At 42.4% G+C, this 15,813-nt stretch overlaps 1 protein-coding gene across 1 annotated transcript in view; it reads left to right on the forward strand.

The window, feature by feature from the left end:
• The first annotated feature begins 3,885 nt into the window (after nt 1-3,885).
• PRXL2A (peroxiredoxin like 2A) overlaps nt 3,886-15,813 on the forward strand; it is a 17,887-nt gene continuing 5,959 nt past the window's right edge. The window contains exons 1-4 of the mRNA XM_007946475.2: nt 3,886-4,063; nt 5,887-5,978; nt 9,873-10,013; nt 10,772-10,936. Coding sequence (XP_007944666.1) covers nt 3,886-4,063; nt 5,887-5,978; nt 9,873-10,013; nt 10,772-10,936 — 576 coding nt within the window. The remainder of the gene's footprint in view (nt 4,064-5,886; nt 5,979-9,872; nt 10,014-10,771; nt 10,937-15,813) is intronic.

Raw genomic sequence — 15,813 nt, forward strand, 5'->3', positions numbered from 1 at the left:
CAAAGGGGTCATATACCCTTAGACCTCCAGAAACCATCTTCTGAAGGTGTAGGAGTCAAAATGTGACAATGGAAAGTCCCAAGTCCCGTATCTGGTGTCCTTTTGACCTGGGTCCAATTTACAGGACTGCTGTGTCTTCAATTTGGGGAAGTTAGTGGATTTCTCTGAGCCTCAGTGTTGTTACCATAAAACAGGATAATATGCATCACAAGACTGCTGTGTGAGTCAAATTAGGACATGTACATCAAGTAGCACTTCAGTGAGTGCTGGGTTGCTAACTTCCCTGGCTCTAGTCAGTGGCCTTTGAGGCCCATATGGAAGGACATTGTTTCACTGAGATATTGAATCTCTCTACTCCCTCTCTTGTGTGCCCTCACTGTGCAGCAGGGTACAGTGGGCATACTCCAGGTCGTATTGGGATGGAAATACTCTGTATCTTGGGGAGACTTGGCAGAAGTGTTGGCTCTGCACTTTCTCTAGGTGGTTCCAGAAGTCAGTTTTCACTGCTCCTGAGTAGTGGAAGAGTCATCTATCACCCCTAGTTCCAGTAGGGATTTCACATCCTCGTGCTGCAGGGCCTAGGGGTAAGGGCCAACAAGAGGTCAGTTCTCCACTCATGCTTTCTGCAGCATAAGCCAGGGGATGGAAAACACAGCTCCAGGTGGTTTTGAAGCCTACCTCTTGCTCACCTGCCCTTGAACTTGAGAGGGAAGGAGGGGCCATTGAGACATGGAAGTTTGAGTTCTCAGGGTACCTTCAGCACAGATATCTACCCCTCAGTCAGGCTGTTGCTTCCCAGGCTTAGCTCAAGTGCATTCCAGCCCTTTCCTCCTGCCCCCGAGTCCCACACCTGCTCTGAAACCGGTTGGGCAACCTACTTCTGTAGTGACACTGCTTCGGAGGGGTCACTATGAGATGGGTTGGGTTCGACTCTATGGCACATAACAACAACTGGTCCTTTGTGGCTGCTCAGGCCATATCTCATCCTCACACTCCCACAGCCCATATTCATGCCTTGGCCCATTGCCTCACCTTCCTACATTCATTTCTATTATTTGTGTACTAGATCTGAATCTCCTTGAGAATTGTGTATCATGTACTTTTATGTCCTCCCAAAGTGCCATTTATTAAACTGGTCAGTACTGAATAAATGTTCAGAAATAACTGTTGACCCTAGTACATTCTAATTACCCTGTTGTGCTCAGAAGCAGAGAGGTGAAATGATTGTCAGTGGACCACCTAACTGGGAAAGGAGGGGCAACGGATGCTGTTTGCCCCTGAGTGCACAGGGTGTACTGGAAGGATGTGAGGGGAATGGTGAAGGGTAGCATACTGTGTAAGGGACTTGACTGCTAACCAGAAGGCTGGCAGTTCAAACCCACCAGCCACTGCTCCGAAGGAAGATGTGACAATCTACTTCTATAGTGATACTGGCTCAGAAACCCAAGGAGAGGTCACTATGAGTCGGGTCCGACTCGACATCACATAACAGCAGCAACATCCCAGGAGTGGATATGAGCCCTCATGTACATTTGATGAGTATTAGCTTTTGTATACCAACGCAGAAGTGTTTATCAGATTTGTCGTCAGGGACGGCATAGCACCGTCATTTGACTTGCTTACAGTCACTGGAGGCTGGCAGTTCAAACCCACAAGCCACTCTTCAGAAGGAAGACTGGGTAATCTACTTCAATAGAGATACTGCTTCGGAAACCCAAGGATGGGTCGCTATGAGTTGGAACCGACAGCAGTGGGTTTGTTTTTTTGTTGGATCAGGGACCAAGCCATGTGTTACAAATCATACACATGTCAGGATCCCAGAGAGGCTTTAGAAGATGTGGATTGTTTCAGGCTCTGAGGAATCTCCTGTTTAACACAGGCAGGTGAAAGCCATGGTTTCCTCCTAATTGTTCTGTGAACTATAATCCAGTAGTATGTAATTTGGCCACATAAAAGGATTGGAAGCAGGCCTATAAAGGTTCTTTCCTGCTTGACCCCGAACTTTGGTCTACCGTAAGTTGTCATCTTCACCATCAATCCTAAACTCATGTCAGACACACTGGTAGAGACCTCTGTGTACCAAATAGGCCCTATGCTGGACATGGGCAATTCGGAAAGAGGAAACAGGGAAATGGGTCCATGTCAGCTTTTCAAACACATCAGAAGGATTTTGGGTGAGACTGGACACAAGACAAAGAAGACAGTGAATAAATACCTCTCAGAGTGGGAGTTGAAGGTGAGCAGAGTTCTGGAAGGCTTCTTGAGGCATCTGGGTCTTGAGACTAGAATGAGGTGGAGCCTTCAGACAGAAGCACGGAGATATGTTCATGTCCCTTTTATCCTGGTGTCATTAGCACCACGACAGCTCTTCCACAATGACCAGGGAATGTGAAGGACCCAGCTTTCCAAGGCTAGACCACCCCAGAGGCTGTATTTTATTCTGTGGCTTATGGCCAGCCAGGCACATAATCCTGTATGCTTTGATCTAAGACAGTACTTGTTAAACTTTAACAGACGTATGAACTGCCTTTTGATCTGATTAAAAGGCAGTATGGGGTTCCACCGTTCTGAGGTGGGGCTGTAGAGTGGTTTCCAGTGAGCTCTCAGGTGGTGCCTGGACTGCGAGTCCACGATTAGGGTATTTCAGTGAGGTAGTAAGATCTATCCTGTCCCAGCTGAGTCCCTCCATTCTAAAATACCAGCCCTCCCTGGACACACACACACACACACACACAGACACAGACACAGACACATATACTGGCCTCCCTTCCTTTTCTTCTCTGTGAGATACTAAATTATTCTGTCTTAAATGCTGTTTTCATTTGATAGTCCCTTGCTTAGAAGTGCCTTTTTTATTTCCTAAATGAACTGCTCAGAAGAAGCAGATCTCTGTTGGCATAGTGGTTAAAGCATTCAACTGCTAAGCAAAAGGTCAGCAGTTCAAACCCATCAGCCACTCCTCAGAAGAAAGATGAGGTCCTATGGGGAAGTTCTACCTTACAGTTGGTGGAAGCCTTAGTGAGACACCTGGGCTTAAGCTGGGGAAAAAGTGGTGGTAGAACCCCCATCTTCTGTTCATTTAGCAATTGTCTATGTAGTTCTGTTCCCAAGATAAAAAATGTCAGATCAAATACTAGAGTTTAACAGTGACCATCTCTGTGTGGTAGACTTTCAGGGGATATTTGCTGTCTTGCCAACTCTAATTTTATGTATTGTCTCTTTTTACCCCCCTGTGCAGCTTTTATTTCAATAATGAGTAAGCAGTAAAGCTATTTGCAGTTGGTGGAAATTTACAGAGATTGCATGCTTACCACGAATGAGATTCTTCTGGCACAGATGGGCTGGATGATAGGCTATGGTCCCTGTTTCTGAGGCATCGCAGACTGAAGAGGGAGAAAGATAGGCTAACAGAATGATGTAATTGATGTTCTGACTCTCCCCTGATCAAAGAAGAGAATGCAGCCCCTTACATAGGGAGGCAGTTGCTGAGCCTGTGGATTATAAAGATGCAGACATCAACCAGGATGGGAATGAGGGGATGCAATATGGAAGGGCACCACAGACTGGAGGCCACAACCTTGGGGGCAGGTGGAAAGGGAAACAACCAAGTGGGAAGGCTGTCGTGTCTCTATCGTTGCTCCTGGCTACCTGGTGAGCTTCTCAAAGTAGAAGCTGCCATATGTCTATGGGCTTCCTAGGCTCTTGCAACAGCGGGTGCTCAGTAGTCCTTGTCGGGTCTCATCTCTGACACTGCTGGCCGCTGCCCCTTCCCCCACTCTCTTTGCTTCCTGGCTAGCTGCCTAGTTAGAACTTTGTAAGGGAGATCAGATTCTAGCTGTTCTCTGGGAGCAGTAACTTCTTCTTCCTTCCTCTCATTCTTCAGAAATGTCTTTCCTCCAGGACCCCAGTTTCTTCACCATGGGGATGTGGTCCATTGGTATGGGGGCACTGGGGGCTGCTGCTGTGGCACTGTTCCTGGCCAATACAGATATCTTTCTGTCAAAAACCCAAAAAGCAACACTGGAGTATCTGGAGGACATAGACCTGAAAACACTGGAGAAGGGTAAGCAGTGACCCACCAGTCTCAGTACTTTTCCAAAGTGCTGGGATTCAGGATTACTTTTTTTTTTTTTGCTTTATTTCCTTCTAAACAGCTTTTTATTGAAAAGCCTATATAGCAACATTAGGGAACATATAGTAAGACTTTTTAAATTACCAATAGTTCCATTACCCTACCACAATAATCACTTTTATATATTCCTCTTCATGTATACATATTTTTATGTAGTTGTGCTCTTGGTGTAAGTGCTTATTAAATTTTAGTTTTTCCTTACTAAAAGTTTTTCACCTTCTACTGTTGTCTATAATTATATTGATAAATTGCTCCATGATATTTAGAAATGCTGTACAATTGCTTACTAAACCAGCCCTTTCAAAGTGTTTTCTGAGGAATTCCAAGCTCATGAGATCTTCATGAAAAGGAGGTTCCTGAGTCAAATAACTTTGAGAAACACTATTTGTCCTATCCCATGTTCCTGATGATTAGCACAGGGATAGGATTATTAAAATGAGAGGTCTAGTTTATTTACTGATACGGGGTACTCAGCCATTATTAATGACACAGCTACAGCATATTGGGAAGCTGTACAAGGTCACACTTGTAGGATAACCCACTACTCTGCTTTTTCTGGGAACCTACCTGGAGTCATTCCTGGATAGCTGAGCCCACACACTCAAACTTGCAGCTCTATTGCCTCACTGTGTATCCTTGGCATTGAATTTGAAGCTTGGAGGATTTCAGTCATGCTGATAGATGGGTACAGCTGGCAAATGATCATTGGAGCTCATTGACTAGGCAATCTCCAGCTTGGCCCTGCAATAGAATCCACTGTCAACTATTCAGTGTTGAGGGAAAACAGGAACTGTGATTGTGAAGATTTGTAATGTAGGCTACATTAGCAGGAGACTTAAGAAGCCTTGCAGATAGACACCTGTTTATCCCAGTGTTTACCAGTCTTGTTTGATTATAGATTTTGTTCCCCTACCACCACCACACCCCACCTTTTTTCCTAACATATCATTCCTGCTAGGTAGATATAGATCCCTCTGGGAAGTAATAATACAGCTTCATACTTAGTGAGCCACCTCTCTACTACAGACACTGTGGTGGACACTTTTATATCCATATTTTAATATTCCTGCAGGCCAGACTATTAGCTACTGTTGCTACTGTTACATGACAAGTAAGGAGTCTGAGATTCAGAGAGGAGAGATAGCTTGCCCAGGCTCACACAGCTAGATTCGTACTCAGTCTGAACAGGGAGCTGTGGTTTGAAATGTTGTACTGTACTACCTGAAAGTATTTCCTTGTTGATCATCTACCACTCCTCCATTGATAGTGTTGCAGTTTACATAGCTAGGTTAATTAAAAAAAATAATAATAAATTTCTATTGACTTAATTTCTTCAAATGTTTTTAAGAATGGGACTTATTTTTGTCCAAGTGTATAATCACTTCCAGATTTTCGCTATTTTCTTTCCTAAAGGATTGTTAGGATGCTCAATGATATGACAAAAAAAAAAAAAAAAAGGAAATTGCTGTTTCCTAGTAATCTGCCAGTTTAGGGTTTTCAAGTTTAAAAATAGATAGAGGAGGGAGCCTTTTGGCTTTACCTTCGTATACACTACATTAATTTTCCGCAGGAGGCTGAACATTCCCTGAATGTGATTCCTCCTTGCCTTTTCCCACATATGAAATGTCTGCCCTCATCCTCTGCTAACCCTGATTTCTGACTTGGGATGGGCCCAGTAAGGTTTAGGACATCCTTAATGGTTGTGAGTCTGGTGGACTGGGCTAGGGGAGATGGTAAGTTTTCTTTTCCTTCAGAACCCAGGACTTTCAAAGCAAAGGAGCTTTGGGAAAAGAATGGAGCTGTGATTATGGCTGTGCGGAGGCCAGGCTGTTTCCTGTGTCGAGAGGTAAGTACACTTGAGGGTCTTTTCAGTTAAAAGGATCTTGGCAAGTTTACAGCCAGGACCAAAGATCTGTAGACCCACTTTAGCCCTTGGTTAACACTGGTCTGGTCTCTATTGTTTGCTCTAGGTATTTCTTTTGACTTATGCTCTGTTTTTGTTAATTTAACAGTTCACCATCTCCTGCTGGGATTACAACACAAGAGACTTTCACCCCCCTTCCCCCATCTTTTTGTAGTGTTCCCTCCTCTACCCTCCCACACCTGGTAACAAAGAAAATTTCCTTCCATATATAGACCTATTCTTGACTTTTTGCAATAATGAATACAATATTTATCCTTCTGTGATGACTTATTTCACTCAGCATAATGTCCTCTAAGTTCATCCACATTATACGGTGTTTTGCAGATTCTACATTATTCTTCAGGGTTGCATAGTATTCCATTGTGTGTATGTACCATAGTTTGGTTATCCATTCTTCTGTTGATGGGCACCTCAGTTGTTTCCATCTTTTTGCTATTGTAAATAGCACTGCAGTGAACATGGGTGTGCATATATCTGTTCTTGTCTTGGCTCTCACTTCTTTAACACCTGAGTTTTTTTGGTACTCCCAAACCCTTTTACCGTATGTTATACTACCTGTATCCTGGACTGTGTTTCTGTTTCATTAGGTTCAGGGACAATTCTGTGTTCCTTATGCTTAGCCCAGGGATAGCCTCATTAAAATGAGAGGTCTGGTTTATTATTGATACAGGATACTGAGCCCTTGCACAGGTGTGGTATATGAGGAAGCTCCACAAGGTCATACTTACAGGATAACCCACCAGTCTGCCTGTTCTGGAGACCTGCCTGGAGTCTGTCCTAGACACCTGAGCACCACACACTAGAATTGGTAGCTCTTTTGCCATACTGTATGTCCTTGGCATAAGATCAGTAGGATTTCAGTATGGCCAATAATATGAGTGCAGTCAGCATGAAAGTTTGATAGGTGGTTATTGAAACTCCTTAAGTGGGCAGTCTCCAGCTGGTCCCATAAATGGAAGCTATTGTTACCTGTTCAGTATGTCAAGAGAAAGCAGTAGCTGTGATTTTTGAAACACAAAATGCTAGTGTTAGAGGAAACAGTGGAATGACTTGAGTCCAGCATGTCTCTTTACAGATGGATAAACCAAGGGCCAGGGCATATTGGGGACCTATCGTAGTCGCACAGGTTGGCCAAGCTAGTATCAGGGCAGAAGATCTGGGTTCTCATATCAATGTTTAGGCTGGGGAGAGCTGAGAATTACAGTATCCCTGTTCTGGAGACAAATTTGCCATCCTAGTTGTCCTCCTCCTTCCTTTGACTAACTCCTGGTCCAGAGGCATTGTATGTCAGCCATCATGGTCTCTTCCATGCTTACCTGACTAGGCTGGCAAAAATCCTGTTTACACTGCTAGGTGCATATTATGCACTGCAGTGCATTACATGCAGTCACCATTATGTTTGCTGTCTCATTGGTTTCTCACTTGAATCCCTGAAAAATACAGCTTCTTGTTATTCTCATTATACAGAAGGGGAAACAGGCTCAGAGAGATTGTGACAAAGTCACAATGCTGTTAGAAGGTGTATGAGTTTTCTATGGCTACTGTAACAGATTACCACGTGACTTAAAACAGCACAAATTTACCATCTTATAGTTGTAGAGGTCAGAAGTCTAAAATATGTCTCACTGGACTAAAGTCAAGGAATCAGCAGGGCTGGTTCCTTCTGGAGGCACTAGGGGAGGACCTATATCCTTGCCTTTCCACCTTCCAGATGCTGCCTGCAGGTCTTGGCTTGTGGCCCCCTCCTTCATCTTCAAAGGCAGCAATGGCCAGTCGAGTCTTTCATATCAAATCACTCTATCACTGACTCTTCTACCTCCCCCTTCCACATTTCGGGACCCTTGTGATTACACCGCACCCACCCAGATAAAATAATCCAGGATGATCCCTTATTTTAAGGTCAGATGATAGCACCCTTAAATCCATCTGCAGTCTGTTTCCACCTCACTGTGTACTGGTGGGAGCTCTGGTGGCATAGTGTCTAAGGCATTTGACTGCTAACCAGAAAGCTGGCAGTTCAAACCCATCAGCCACTCCTTGGAAGCAAGGTTGGACAATCTACTTCCATAGTGATACCACCTCGGAAACCCGAGGAGGGGTCGCTATGAGTCGGATTTGACTTGACAACAGTGCGTTGCGTTGTATGTTCTGGTGGTGTAGTGGTTAAGTCATTCAGCTGCTAACTAAAAGGTTGGTGGTTTGAACCCACCAGCTGCTTTGCTGAAAGATTGAAGCAATATACTTTCATCAAGATTTACAGCCTCAGAAACTCTGTATGGCAGTTTTGCTCTGTCCTAAAGGGTCGCTATGAGTTGGAATCAACTTGATGGCAGTGGGTTTGTTTTTTTTGGGTTCTGGTGTAACCTAAACTATTCATAGGCTCTGGTTCCAAATACCAAAATGGAAGCCTGTTGTGACTTGATTTCTCCATGTAAGTTAAACCAAAAAGGTTCAAAGAGCGCTGCTCTCCCTTATCGATTGTAACTTGTTTTCCTGTGCTCTGGGTCTGTGCCCTGGCATAGCATTTTGTGGAAACTTAGGTTTCAAAAAGGATGTGGCATAGCATTTTGTGGAAACTTAGGTTTCAAAAAGGCGTTGGTATGAGTCATGTTGAGTGGCCTGGGGAAGAGGTGTGTCACTGGTTTCTACTTCATGGCTTTGCATAGTGATACACCCAGAGGAAAGAGTCCAGAAAGAGTGATTAAAACCTTTTAGCTCATGAACAGGCAGTTACTGACCACTTCTGACTCCACATTGTCCTCTCTGCTCTAGGGCAGAGGTTGCCATGTACTAAAGCTCTTGATAAGTGCTTTGTAATCATCTCTACTTCATTTGCTATGCCTTTTTCTTGTTCTAAAAAATAGATGACAAATTAAAAGTAGTTACCACCATATAGCAGTGGCAAGCACTGGAGGAAAGCACTAGTTCTACCACCAAATGTGAAAAAGTAATTTGTTCTTAAGTTGAAGCTTTACCATAACACATGTAGTTTTGATTATTCATCCAGCACATGTTTCAAAAGAGTCAGGGCTGTCTGTTCCACTCAGCTCTGCTACATTCTCCGCATTGACCACCTTTAGACTTTCAGGTGTTGTTTTTTGTATATACCTAGTCATGTGCCAGGCACCAAAGGATACCAAGAAATGGAAGAAGTAGTTTCTAACCACGAAATAACTTTGGGAACCTAAGTGACAATATTTAAGTGGGTGGTAACATGGAGACTTAGGACAAAAAAGTCACCAATCAGGGCAGATGGAGTATGCACAGAGAATGGGAGTTTCATTCCAGGCTGGCCAGGCACACTTTTCCAAGTGTAGGTTTTGCACTAGAGAAGGAAAGGAGGATTATTGCAGGGGAGGGGAATGACTGAGCAAAGGTGTGGAGGCAGCCATTCCCACAGCATGAGTTTGTCTGTCTAATAGGCCCCTGAGCTAGTTTGTTCTAGCACAGGGGAAGAGCTGGAAGAAGGGGAAGGGGAAATGCATTGTGGCAATGGGTGGATCCAATGTTTGGATCCACTGTGATGTCAGGACATCCATAAACTGAGACTTCTCTCTCCTTCCTTGGAAAGACAAGAAGTCTGGACTGGGGAGGAGGTCTGATGCCCTACACTAAGGCCAGGTACCTAGCTGGGACAGGCTTATGCTGAGCTATCCAGGCCTTGATTGTTCTGGTGGTTTTGCTGCCTTCATTCCACTACATTTAGTACCAGCTGTGCTTGGGCCCTGCGTGATGGAGGGCAGGGACTATGGGAGCAGATGTCTGTTGGCCACAGGGCCACAGATGTGCACGCCTCTGACCTTCTGTCTTCTGCAGGAGGCTGCAGACCTGTCTTCCCTGAAACCCAAGTTGGATGAGCTGGGTGTCCCCCTCTATGCAGTGGTGAAGGAGCAGGTCAGGACTGAAGTAAAAGACTTCCAGCCATATTTCAAAGGAGAAATCTTCCTGGACGAAAAGGTGTGTGAGCTAAGCCCATCAATACGGATTGTCTGGGGAGGACCGTGCTCACTTGTTAGAGCTTGGGGCCCAAGCTATATATATCTATAGATATATAGATATATATATATCTATATATCTATAGATATATCTATAGATATATAGATATATATAGATATATATATAGATATATAGATATATATATATCTGGCCTACAGCTGGCGGCTGCCTCCCTTCTAGCTGCTCTGAACTTGGAAGAGCTCTCATAATCCTCTGAACGGAAAGAACATGACTGGGTGCCTAAATATTCTCTTTGCAGTGCTTAAGTCCTTTCTGAGGTTTGACCCCTGAGGCTGAAGAATAGCTGGAACCCCACTCAGTATGTGCCACTGTGTGAGTGGGGTCTGTTATAAACCCTAACCCTAATTCTTTGCAGCATATTTCTTTCTCCTCTACCCCTACATCTCGAGAATGAAGGACTGTTATAACCCTGTCAGGCACAGGAACCTTGTGCATCACTAATGAGAAGTTTGACTCAGAGAAGAAAGCTGCAGATCTATTTCCCTAGGTCAGGACTGCTTCACCCAGTAGGATCTTCTGTTTCCCTGGGCAGGTTGAGGATATTACTTAATGGGAGCTATGTATATTGGGTGAAAGGGAGATCCCAAACCAGCAGGCTTAGTCTTTGCCTAAGGAGGAATGCCCTATTGGGAACATTGACCCCTGGAAAAGCAGGCATACAGCTATTGATGTGGGGTCTGTCTATCTCATTCCTGCAGAAAAAGTTCTATGGTCCCCAAAGGCGAAAGATGATGTTTATGGGATTTGTCCGTCTTGGTGTCTGGTACAACTTCTTCCGGGCCCGGAATGGAGGCTTCTCTGGAAATCTGGAAGGCGAAGGCTTTATCCTCGGAGGAGTTTTTGTGGTCGGATCAGGAAAGCAGGTAAATTCTTAGGTGTTCACTTATGATTCTGGGGCTATCTGAGTTTGTGAGTGAGATAGTGAGAGACAAAGTCATGGCTGACTTTGTATATTTAGGTCTCCTAGCCTTCCTTCCAGAAAGCCAGAAAGGAATATAGTGAAGGAAGTATGGGGAAACAGCTAATCTCACACATGCAGTTTCTCAGCACAGAGAGGTGCTGATGGCTTTGCTGTTCTTCAGAAAAGTAACTTAAGATGGAGTGGGTAAATAGCAGCACCAAGAGTACTGCTATTCAGGGGTGCTGTTTTCTGTGTTCATCCCAAAGAAAAGTAGCTATGGCAGTTTCACTTGTGTCTCTGTCATGGAGTCAGTCTCTCTCAGTGTTCCCAAGATACCAATGATGGAAGATGGGGAAAAGTGAAGAGGATAAAAGGAATGAAAACAGACCATATCAAGGGAAGTGACAAAGAGATGTAGGGAAGACTGCTTTTTCCTGTGGGGGCCTTACTGTTGGGATGCCCTGACAAGGAACTGACTCATTGTGAAGATGCAGAGACAACATTGGCCCTATAGGATGGTGTGGAAAGGAGAGATGAGTTCTCTGGGCCAAGAGCCAGTGGTAAGTGCTACATGTCAGATTACGGGCAGCCAGTGGAAACTCTCCTCCCTGGAGGGGCTGTAGGTAGGGGATGGAAGGATGGATGTGTATTAGGGACAAGGTGAACTGGATTCAAGCTCAAGAACAAGGTGAGGGGAGGAGTTCCAGCAAGATGGTGGAATTGGTAGACAGGCTACACAGACCCTCTGTAACAAAGCAATGAAAAACCAATTGAAACTGATACAGAAGACAATCTTGGAACCATGAACTTTGAAGGGAAGAATAAGTAAGTAGATAAATACTAACTAGTAGAAGAACTTGAATGAAACAGTGAGTAAGGAGACAAACAGAGCTGAGAACTGCTGGCTGTCCTGATGGCATAGCCATTTTGAATATTTCCTAATAGCAGCCTGAGAGTCAGTTCTGCTAACCAAAGCTGCATGGGCAAGGACTGCATTGGTGCCTGACTACCAGAAGGTAGAACAGCAAGGAGGTGGACAGGCAGACCTGTGGACTGCTGGCGGCTATCCTGAGAGTGGAACCATTTTGGATGTTTCCAAGCAGTTGGCACAGCCATTTTGAGTGTGTGTAGTTGACGTTCTTGCTTGAACTGTAACCTGGGAGTTCACTTCACCTCCCAAGGAAAGCACGGGCAGCCACACTGGAAACTGATGAATGGAGAGGTGCAATATTACCCTTGTTACTCTTGTGCCCCATGCCTGTTGGTGAACAAGGGTGTGGCCATCCCCCTGCCTCCACCCACCTTGTTGATCTGTGAGGGCTTCATCCTGGTCTGTGCCCTGGCAGACACTGGATGCTGTGCCCTGCCCCCTACAGTTTTGTTTTTGTTTGTTTTTAAATTATATTTATTTTCCTCCTTTCTTCCTCCCCCCACCCTTTTACCATCTCTGGTTCTTTTTTAATTTTTTTTCTTCCCTCATCCCTTTTCCTCATTCCCTCCTTTTTTTTTTTTTCCTTTTGGTTCTTTCCATCTCTTGTTTTTCCTTTTGCAGTTTTCCCTAATCTTTTACTTTTGCTCTTTTTTTCTCATTCTGCCCTCCCCAGATATTGTGGGTTTTTTTTTTTAATTTTACTCTTTCTTGCCTTATCTTACTTTTATCATTTTTTATATATTTTGAAAATTTTTTATTTATTGTATTTCTGTTTTCTATTATTATTGTTCCTATTTCTTTATGCAGTTTGAGTTTTTTGTTCTCATTGTTTTATTTTTTTTTTTTGTCTGAGTGTTGTTGTTGTTGTTATGTGCCGTCGAGTCTGCCCAACTCATAGCGACCCCTCCTTGGGTTTCTGAGGCAGTATCACTATGGAAGTAGATTGCCCCATCTTTATCTGAGTAGGAGACAGCAACTGTTCACACGAAACCTGCACCTCCTGCAGTGCCACCCACTGGGTGAAAGCCACCTTTTTGCACAAGCTGACCGACAATAGATGGCAGCCATTACCAACTCAACTCACCCTTAACTGCTCTTTTTGAACAGCTAACAGAGACCTGTACACACACTCTCATTCTCTATTACACCCACCAGGAGACAGGTGGTGGGTGCCTAAGTGCTAACAACTGGTGAATAGAGGAGCACAGTACCCTGCGTACACAGATATATCAAAAAATAAAGGGAAAAAAAAAGTCCTACATGAATCACACCAACATACAACTACAAGTATAAATACAGCAACATCATAATGTCTTGGAGACAACAGACCATCACAGCCCACAAAGAAAAGCAAGATATAGTAATAGAAACAAAGGGCCAGGATTACAAACCCTGAAAACATCCCCAAGGAAGAACCAGTATTAGAACTCCCTGATAAGGAATTCAAAAGAATTATATTCAGGTACCGTCAATGGATTGAGAGACAAATCAAGGAAAACACTGACAAAATCAAGGAAAACACAGCTGAAACTCCAGAACAATTTAGGAAAGCAATATAAGAACAGATTGACAAAATAAAAAATTGGATATGATACAAAAACAGCAAACAGAAATCCAGAAGATTAATAACTAAGATTTCAGAAATAGATAACACATTGAATGGACAAAGGAGTAGAATTGAATCAATGGAAGACAGAATTAATGAGATTGCGGATAAATACCTCAATACTACTTTGTTAAGGGATCAATCAGACAAAAGATTAAAACATAATGAAGAAACCCTAAGGTTCATGTGGGATACCATCAACAGAAGTAACCTACATGTGATTAGAATTCCAGGACAGGAAGAAACAGATGAAACCACAGAGGAAATTGTCAATGATTTGTTGGAAGAAAATTTCCCTAATGTGATGAAAAATGAGAATATGTCCATTGAAGAAGTTCAGTGAACTCCAAGTGGATATACCCCAAAAGAAAATCACCAAGACTCATCAAACTTATCAAAATTAAAAGACAAAGAAAGAATCCTAAAGCATCACAGGAGAAACTAAAGATAGATACCTACAAAGGGCAGAAAATAAGACTAAGCTCCAATTTCTCAGCAGAAGCGATGCAGATGAGAATGCATTGGGATGATACAAATAAAACCCAAAAGGAAAAATCTTCAACCAAGAAGTTCATACATAGTAAAATTGTCTATCAAATTTGAGACAGTCTATCAACTGTCTATCATATATGAGAGTGAAATTAGGAGATTTCCAGATAAGCAGAAATTAGGGGCATTTATTAAAACTAGACCAAGTTTACAAAAGACGCTAATGGGAGTCCTTCAGATAGAGAACTAACAACAACAAAAAACAACCGTTGATTAACACACATGATGACATAAGCCAGAAACCAACCTAGTTACAGAAGTATCCAAAATAAAATAAGCTTACAAGGCTGTAAACAGGGAACCAGAGATATCAATTGGTAAATGAGGACAACTGCAAACCAAAAAATGGAATAAATAGTGTAATTTAAAGAAATTCTAAATGATGAGGAAGTCATGACAATTGCAAGATAGAAAAGACGGTTTCACATTTGGGAAGAAAATTATAAATTGCAGGGTAACCTCATAGAAAAATATTAAACTCGGGTCAAGATAAAAAAAGAGGACAAGCACAAATACTTAGCAAATACTGAAACAATAGCAATGAAGGAGATGATAACACAACTTACAAACAATGAGCTCAGCACAAAAAAATTATATGGAACAAGGAAATCAGCAACACTACAAAAAAAATGCATAACAAAATGAAATAAAAAAGTTCATGTTTGTCAATAATTACATTGAATGTAAATGGTTTAAATGTCCCACTCAAGAGACAGAGTGTTGAACACTGGATAAGAAAACATGACCCATCGATACGCCATCTACAAGAGATTCAATGTAGACATAAAGATAAAAATAGACTAAAAATCAAAGGTTGAAAAAAGATATACCAAGCAAATGGCAACCAAAAGAGAGCAGGAGTAGCAATATTAATTTCTGATAAAATAGACTTTAAGATAAAAACCACCATAAGAAACTTAGAAGGACATTATATAATGATTAAAGGATCAGTTGAACAAGAGGATATAACCATAATAAATATCTATGCTCCCAATGAAAGAACCCCAAAATACATAAAGTAGACTTTAACAGAATTGAAAAGACAAATTGATGACTCCACAGTAATAGAAGGAAACTTTAATGCCTCACTTTGAAGAAAAGATAGAATACCTGGAAAGAAACTCAACAGGAGAACTAAACAGTACAATCCACCAACTTGTCCTTACAGACATCTACAGAGCACTTCACCCAAAAAAAGCACAATATACTTTCTTTTCCAGCATATATGGAACATTCTATAGAATTGGCCATATGTTAGACCATAAATCAAGGCCCAATAAATTTTAAAATATTGAAATACTGCAAAGCATCTTCTCAGATCATAATGCTGTCCAGTTAGAAATCAACACTAGGAAGATCAACAGAAAAAGAGCTAACACGTGGACACTGAATAATACCCTCCTTAAAAACTACTGGGTAATAAACCAAAAAAAAAAAAAAAAAATTCACGGCCATTGAGTTGGATTTGACTCAGAGCATCCCCTCCTTGGGTTTTCAACACAGTATCACTACAGAAGTGGATTGCCCAGTCTTCCTTCTGACTGGATAATAGAAGAATTTAAAAATGAAATTAAAAACTTCTTGAATCAAATGAGAATGAAAACACAACATACCAAAATCTTTGGGACACAGCAAAAACAGTGATCAGAGGTCAATTTATAACAATAAATGCACACATCAAAAAAGAAGAAAGAGCCCAAATCAACATCTTAACTCAACATCTCCAACTATTGGGAAAAGAGCAGCAAAAAAA

The sequence above is a fragment of the Orycteropus afer genome, unplaced genomic scaffold (assembly GCF_000298275.1).
Source record: "Orycteropus afer afer isolate SDZICR_OR568_19922 unplaced genomic scaffold, OryAfe1.0 scaffold00163, whole genome shotgun sequence".
NCBI lineage: Eukaryota > Metazoa > Chordata > Mammalia > Tubulidentata > Orycteropodidae > Orycteropus > Orycteropus afer.